This window comes from Rissa tridactyla, unplaced genomic scaffold, assembly GCF_028500815.1.
Source record: "Rissa tridactyla isolate bRisTri1 unplaced genomic scaffold, bRisTri1.patW.cur.20221130 scaffold_553, whole genome shotgun sequence".
In the NCBI taxonomy this organism is placed as follows: domain Eukaryota; kingdom Metazoa; phylum Chordata; class Aves; order Charadriiformes; family Laridae; genus Rissa; species Rissa tridactyla.
The window spans coordinates 42776-50282 of record NW_026529762.1 but is presented as its reverse complement, the minus strand read 5'-3'; the positions used below and the strand labels follow the sequence as shown (position 1 = coordinate 50282).

At 66.8% G+C, this 7507-nt stretch overlaps 2 protein-coding genes across 2 annotated transcripts; one reads left to right on the top strand and one right to left on the bottom strand.

Moving 5' to 3' along the window:
- Positions 1-680: 680 nt before the first annotated feature.
- On the bottom strand, positions 681-1867 carry LOC128903636 (uncharacterized; the record flags this gene model as incomplete). Its single annotated transcript, XM_054187648.1, has 1 exon — positions 681-1867. A coding segment is annotated over exon 1 (1146 nt), but the record flags the coding sequence as incomplete, so codon positions are not given.
- A 2708-nt stretch (positions 1868-4575) lies between these two features.
- On the top strand, positions 4576-6824 carry SELENOW (selenoprotein W). The gene is made up of 6 exons (XM_054187653.1): positions 4576-4640; positions 5345-5369; positions 5502-5555; positions 5643-5717; positions 6175-6270; positions 6386-6824. The coding sequence occupies exons 1-5, from the start codon at positions 4606-4608 to the stop codon at positions 6247-6249; spliced, it is 264 nt and encodes an 87-aa protein (XP_054043628.1). The 5' UTR covers positions 4576-4605; the 3' UTR covers positions 6250-6270; positions 6386-6824.
- Positions 6825-7507: the final 683 nt, after the last annotated feature.

Genomic DNA, 7507 nt, shown 5'->3' with positions numbered 1-7507 from the left:
CTACCTGGACATGTGGCTTGGACCCAGTCATGTGGGTTGGATCCGCAGCTGTGGGGCTGACCTGGCCCTGGACATGTGGGTCCTACCTGGAGACCTTGGTCCTACCTGGCCCCAGATATGTGGGTCCTACCTGGCCCCGGACACGTGGGTCCCACCTGGAGACCTTGGTCCTACCTGGACCCAGATATGTGGGTCCTACCTGGCCCCGGACACGTGGGGTCCCACCTGGAGACCTTGGTCCTACCTGGCCCCCAGATATGTGGGTCCTACCTGGCCCCGGACACGTGGGTCCTACCTGGAGACCTTGGTCCTACCTGGACACATGGGTCCCCACGTGGCCCCAGATACGTGGGTCCTACCTGGACACGTGGGTCCCACCTGGCCCCAGATATGTGGGTCCTACCTGGAGACCTTGGTCCTACTTGGCCCCAGACATGTGGGTCCTACCTGGACACGTGGGTCCCACCTGGCCACTGGGCCGGGTGGGTGGAACTGGGACGCGTGGGTCACCCCAGGCCACCTGGGTCCCACCTGGCCGCGTGGGAGGGACGTGGACACGTGGGTCCCCACCTGGCCCCAGACACGTGGGGCTGACCTAGGCCCGGCCCCCTGGGTCCCACCTGCCCCCCCCTCCTCCCTGTCCCCCACGTGCCACCACCCCTGACCTGCTCGTCCCCCCACGGCGGGGCCCTGCCGGGGGTCGGGGGGGGGACAGCGGGACCCCCAGCGCCCCACGGCAGAGGGAGCCCGCCCCCAGGGGCTCCGCGGGAGAGGGGGCGCGGGGCTGGGGACATGGGGGGGGGACAGGTTTGGGGACAGGGTGACGGTTTGGGGGGGGGACACGTTGCAGGTTTGGGGACACGGGGGGGCAGGTTTGGGGACACAGGGGGGTGGGTTTGGGGACAGGGTGAAGTTTTGGGGACACGGGGGGGCAGGTTTGGGGATGCGCATGTGGGTTTGGGGACACATCGCGTGTTTGGGGACACGGGGTGTGGGTTTGGGGGACACGGTGACAGTTTGGGGGGACACGGGGCAGGTTTGGGGACACAGCACAGGGGTGGGGACAGGGTGCGGGTTTGGGGACAGGGTGAAGTTTTGGGGACACGGGGTGTGGGTCTGGGGACATGCATGTGGGTTTGGGGACATGTCGCGTGTTTGGGGACACAGGGTGCGGGTTTTGGGGACACAAGGGGCAGGTTTGGGGACATGGGGTGTGGGGTTGGGGACACGGTGAAGTTTTGGGGACACAGGGGGCTGGTTTGGGGACACAGTCCAGGTTTTGGGGACACAGGGTGCGGGGTTTGGGGGGGACAGGCTGTGGGTTCGGGGACAGAGGGTGAAGGTTTGGGGACACGATGACGCTTTGGGGACACAGGGTGCGGGTTTGGGGACACGTTGCGGGTTTGGGGACAGGGGGTGCAGGTTTTGGGGGACATGGGGACACAGGGTGTGGGGTTTGGGGACACGGGGGTTTGGGGACACAGGGTGCGGGTTTGGGGACGCGCATGTGGGTTTGGGGACACGTTGCAGGTTTGGGGACACGGGGTGGGGGTTTGGGGGGACATGGGGACGGTTTGGGGACAGGGTGCGGGTCTGGGGACAGGGTGACAGTTTGGGGACAGAGGGACGGTTTGGGGACAGGGTGCAGGTTTTGGGGACACGGGGGGGCAGGTTTGGGGACACAGTCCAGGTTTTGGGGACACAGGGGGCAGGTATGGGGACAGGGTGACGGTTTGGGGACACAGTCCAGGTTTTGGGGACACAGGGTGCGGGTTTGGGGACACGGTGAAGTTTTGGGGACACAAGGGGCAGGTTTGGGGACACATTGCGGGTTTGGGGACATGGGGACACAGGGTGTGGGTCTGGGGACACGGGGGGGCGGGTTTGGGGGACAGGGTGCAGGTTTTGGGGACAGGGTGCAGGTTTGGGGACACGGGGGGTGGGTTTGGGGACACGCTGCTGGCAGGGGACACACAGGGACTGTCCCCTGTCCCCCCCCCCCGCCTCTCACCGGGGACACGGGGGTCCCCCAAGATGCGGCCGATGTCCCCCCCCCCGGGCTGTGACCGTCCCCGGGGTTGTCCCTGCCAGCGGGGAGGTGACAGCGGGTCCCTCGCCCCCCCCACACACCCGGAGTCACCTCTTGGCGGGGGGGGGGACACGACACCCACTGTCACCCCATGGGTGACGGCCACCCCTGTGCCCCTCCCCCCACAGGGACCCTGGGGGGGCCGCAGGGCTGCGGGGTCCCCTGTGCCCCCCCCCGGCGCGTCGATGGGTCTGGGGGGGGGTCCGTGGCTCCATGGGGGGGGCCCATGTCCCCCATGGAGGGGGGGGGTCGGTGGGTTGGCGGGGGGGATAATCCTATGTGTGCCCCCCCCCGGGGGGAGGTCGGTGGGAGGGTGGGGGTGTCGCGTGTCCCCCCCCGTGGGGGGAGGTCTGTGGGTCCGGGGGGGTGTCCTGTGTCCCCCCCCCGGGGTGGGTCGGTGGCACCATGGGGGGGGGTCCCAGATCCCCACCGCAGGTCGGGGAGGGGGGGGGGAATACCCCACGTCCCTCCCCGTGGGGGTGTGTAGGAAGGTGGGGCGTGCCCCGTGTCCCCCCCCGTGGGGGTGGGGGGGTGTGTGTGGGGGTGTCCCGCGCCCCCCCCGCGGGGCCGTGGGGGGGTGTCCCCCCCCCGCTCACCTCCCCGATCATGGTGGAGTGCTGCTGCACCGCCGCCTCCAGCAGCCGCTCCAGGATGGTCCATTCGCCCATGGCGCCGGCAGCGGGGGGCGCCGCAACGGACCCCCCCCCTCCCACCCGCCCCCCCCCCGGCCCCGCCGGGCCCCCCCCCGCTCAGCGCCGCCGCCCGCCCCCTCGGCCTCGGCCCCGGCCCCGGCCCCGGCCCCGGCCCCATCCCGCACCCGGCGCGGGGCGGCACTGGGAGCGCTGGGCGGGACTGGGAGCGCTGGGGCGGGACCGGGAGCGCTGGGCGGGACTGCGGGCACTGGGCGGGACCGAGGGGGCGGGACTGGTTGTACTGGGTTATAATGGGAAGGCGGCACTGGGTGTACTGGGTTGTACTGGGGAGGCGGGTACTGGTTATACTGGGGAGGCAGCACTGGTTATAGTGGAGGCGGCACTGGTGTACTGGGTTATACTGGGGAGGCGGCACTGGTTATAGTGGAGGCGGCACTGGGTGTACTGGGTTAGACTGGGGAGGCGGCACTGGGTGTACTGGGTTGTACTGGGGAGGCGGCACTGGTTAGACTGGGGAGGAAGGACTGGTTATACTGGGGAGGCGGCACTGGGTGTACTGGGTTATACTGGGGAGGCGGTACTGGTTATACTGGGGAGGCGGCACTGGTTATAGTGGGAGGCGGCACTGGGTGTACTGGGTTGTACTGGGGGCGGCGGCACTGGTTATACTGGGGAGGCAGCACTGGGTGTACTGGGTTGTACTGAGGAGGCGGCACTGGGTGTACTGGGTTAGACTGGGGAGGCGGGCACTGGTTAGACTGGGGAGGAAGGACTGGTTATACTGGGGAGGCGGCACTGGGTGTACTGGGTTAGACTAGGAAGGCGGTACTGGTTAGACTGGGGAGGCGGCACTGGGTGTACTGGGTTAGACTGGGGAGGCGGCACTGGTTATAGTGGGAGGCGGCACTGGGTTGTACTGGGTTAGACTGGGGAGGCGGCACTGGGTGTACTGGGTTGTACTGGGGAGGCGGCACTGGTTATACTGGGGAGGCAGCACTGGGTGTACTGGGTTGTACTGGGGAGGTGGCACTGGGTGTACTGGGTTAGACTGGGGAGGCAGCACTGGGTGTACTGGGTTGTACTGGGGAGGCGGCACTGGGTGTACTGGGTTAGACTGGGGAGGCGGCACTGGTTAGACTGGGGAGGAAGGACTGGTTATACTGGGGAGGCGGCACTGGGTGTACTGGGTTATACTGGGGAGGCGGCACTGGTTATAGTGGGAGGCAGCACTGGGTGTACTGGGTTATACTGGGGTGGCGGCACTGGTTATAGTGGGAGGCAGCACTGGGTGTACTGGGTTATACTGGGGAGGCGGCACTGGTTATAGTGGGAGGCGGCACTGGGTGTACTGGGTTATACTGGGGAGGCGGCACCAGGTGTACTGGGTTGTACTGGGAGGCGGCACTGGTTATAGTAGGAGGCGGCACTGGGTGTACTGGGGTGTACTGGGTTGTACTGGGGAGGCGGCACTGGGTGTACTGGGTTAGACTGGGGAGGTGGCACTGGTTAGACTGGGGAGGTGGCACTGGTTGCACTGGGTGGCAGGCACTGGTGATACTGGGCAGTCACTGGTGATATGGGGGGGCACTGGTCACGCTGGTGGCAGTCAGTGGTTGTACTGGGGGGGGCACTGGTTGCACTGGCAGTCACTGCTTGTACTGGAGGGGGCACTGGTTCATACTGGTTGCACTGGTGGCAGGCACTGGTGACACTGGGGGGGGCACTGGTTGTACTGACCAGTCACTGGTGATACTGGGGGGGGCACTGGTGGCAGTCGCTGGTTCCACGGGGGGTGCACTGGTTGCGCTGGGGGGGGGCCCGGGCGGGGGGGGGGCGGTCCCTCCGCAGCGCGCAGCCGCAGCCATGGCCGCCCCGTTGCGCGTCTCCGTGCTCTACTGGTGGGGCGGGGGGGGCCCGCACCGCTTTGGGGGGGCCCCGTGCCCCGGGAGGGGGGTGGCCCCGTGCCGGGGGGGGGGGGGGGGGGGGGCCGTTCACACGAGGGTGTCCCTGTGCCCGGTTTGGGGGGGGTCCCCGTTCCCGGGGGGGTCCCCGGGTCTTTGGAGGTGGGGGTGTCCCCGTCCCGGGGGGGGTCCCCTGTTTCCACGGGGGGGGGGGCCCTGTGCCTGGTTTGGGGGGGGGGGCGGTTCCCGTTCTCGGTGGGGGGGGGGGTCCCCATTCACACGAGGGGGTTCCCCGTGCCCGGTTTCGGGGGGGGGTCTCTGTGCCCGGGGGGGGTGTCCCTGTTCCCACGGGGGGCGGTCCGCGTGCCGGGGGGAGGTTCCCTGTTCCTACGGGGGGGGGGTCCCATTACCGGGGGGGGGTCCCGTTACCAGGGGGGTCCCTGTGCCTTTGTGGGGGAGGGGTGGTGGTGTCCCCCTTTTCCCACGAGGGGGGGGTCCCCGCCCCGCACCCAGTTTGGGGGGGGTCCCCTGTGCCGGGGGAGGGGGGGGATGTCCCTTTTCCCACGAGGGGGGGGGTCCTCGTGCCCCGGTTTTGGGGGTCCCTGTGCCCTGGGGGGGGGTCCCCTGTGCCCTGGGGGGGGTCCCTTTGCAGGGCTCCCCCCCCTCCCACTGACCACCACATCCCCCCCCGCCGCCCGCAGTGGAGCCTGAGGCTACAGCCCCAAGGTGAGCCTTGTCGTCCCCCCCTCGTCCCCCCCCTCAAAGGGACAGGAGTGACACCCCTCCCCCCCCCCAGGGGCAGGGGGGGCCCCCCCAAAAGGGACAGGGGTGTGACCCCCCCCCCCTCCCCGTTTTCAGTACCAGCAGCTCAAGCAGCAGCTGGAGCGGCGCTTCCCAGGGATGCTGGAGGTGGTGAGTGACGGGGGGGGGACACACACGACACAAGGGACAGCTGGGACCCAGGTGACACCCCCCCTGTGTCGTGTCCCGCCCCCCTAGAGCGGCCAGGGGACGCGGGAGGTGACAGGATGGTTTGAAGTGACAGTGGGCGGGCGCCTGGTCCACTCCAAGAAGGTGGGTGACACACCCCCCCCCCCCCGACACTGTGCCCCCCCCGCCAGCATGTCCCCCCCCTCCCCGATGCCATGTCCCTCTCCCCAGCGCCATGTCCCCCCCCACCAAGTGCCATGGCCCCCGCCCCAGCGTGTCCCCCCCCTCCCCTGAGGCCATGTACCCCCTGACGCCATGTCCCCCTCCCCAGCATGTCACACCCCCCCCAGCACCGTGTCCCCCCCTCCCTGACACCATGTCCCCCTCCCCAGCATGTCACACCCCCCCCAGCACTGTGTCCCCCCCTCCCTGACACCTTGTCCCCCCCCGCCTCAACACCATGTCCCCCTCCCCAGCGTGTCCCCCCCATCCCCGACACCTTGTCCCCTCATGGTGCCCCCCCCGGGGTGCGCCAGCCCCCCCCCGGCCCTGTCCGTCACCGTCCCCGCTGTTGTGTCGTCCCTTCCCCCCCCCGCCCCAGAACGGTGATGGCTTCGTGGACACCGATGCCAAACTCCAAAAGATCGTGGCCGCCATCAAAGCCCTCCTGGCATAGTCGCCGGGCCCCCTAACGAAGGTACGACCCCCTTAACGAAGACACGACCCCCTAACGAGGCTCCAGACTTCCCTAAATGAGGAGGGGGGGGGCCGTCACTGGCGATGCCACCAACCCCGCCGTTGTCCTCCCGCAGCACCCCGCAGCCCCTGCCGCGCTGGCACCCCGAGCGCTCCATGACGGGACCGGCCGAAACGGCCACCGCCGGGCGCCGGGCCCCGACAGTCACTGCGCAGGACGCCGGTGACAACGCGGCGGGTGGCCGGTGAGCTTCGTGTGTGTCCCCCCCCCCTCCCTGCCCCCCGAACCCCGTGTTCCCTCCCTCCGCACTAACCGCCTTCGTCCCTGCGCCGATTTCCTCCGACCTTTGGGTTTTGTGGGTTTTATCTGCCCCAAAAAGCTGGCACCGAACCTGAAGAAAAAAAAAAAAAAAGTCAAAAAATATAGAGAAATGATCTAATTTAATTATTTGTCCCTGTTTCTGCCCGGCGGTGGCTCGTCCCCGCCGTTCCGGTGGCCTTCTGTAACGCTGGCACGGCTCAGTGGCCTTTCTGGAATAAAGTGGTGGAAAATTTGAGGTGGATTTGGTTTTTTTTGGGGTTTTTTTTTTTGCAAGCAGCAAGGAGCTGCACCCGCCTTGGCCTGGTCTGGGCTCCCCTCTAATGAGCCTAACGATCTCCCTCCCCTCGTTTGGACCCAACGATCTCCATCCCCTCGTTTGGACCTAACGAACTCCAGTCCCCTTTGTTTGGACCCAACGATCTCCATTCCCTTTGTTTGGACCCAACGATCTCCATCCCCTTGTTTTGATCTAATGATCTCTATCCCCTCATTTAGACCTAACGAACTCTAATCCCCTCGTTTGGACCTAACGATCTCCATTCCCTCGTTTGGACCTAACGATCTCCAATCCCTTTGTTGGGACCCAACAATCTCCAATCCCTTTGTTGGGACCCAGTGATCTCTATTCCCTCATTTGGACCAAACGAACTCCAGTCCCTTTGTTTGAACCCAACAATCTCCATCCCCTCCATCTCCATCCCCTCGTTTGGACCTAATGAATTCCAGTTCCCTTCATTTGGACCTTAATGAACTCCAATCCCCTCCTTTGGACCTAATAAAAACGAAGCAGCGGCTCTGGGATGGGAGAAGGCCTCGAGACCAGCCCCGAGGAGAAGGCTGTGGGGGTGTTAGCGGAGGAGCAGCTCACCAGGAGAGGGGAGATTTCGATATTGGGAAGAAATTCCTTCCTGTGAGG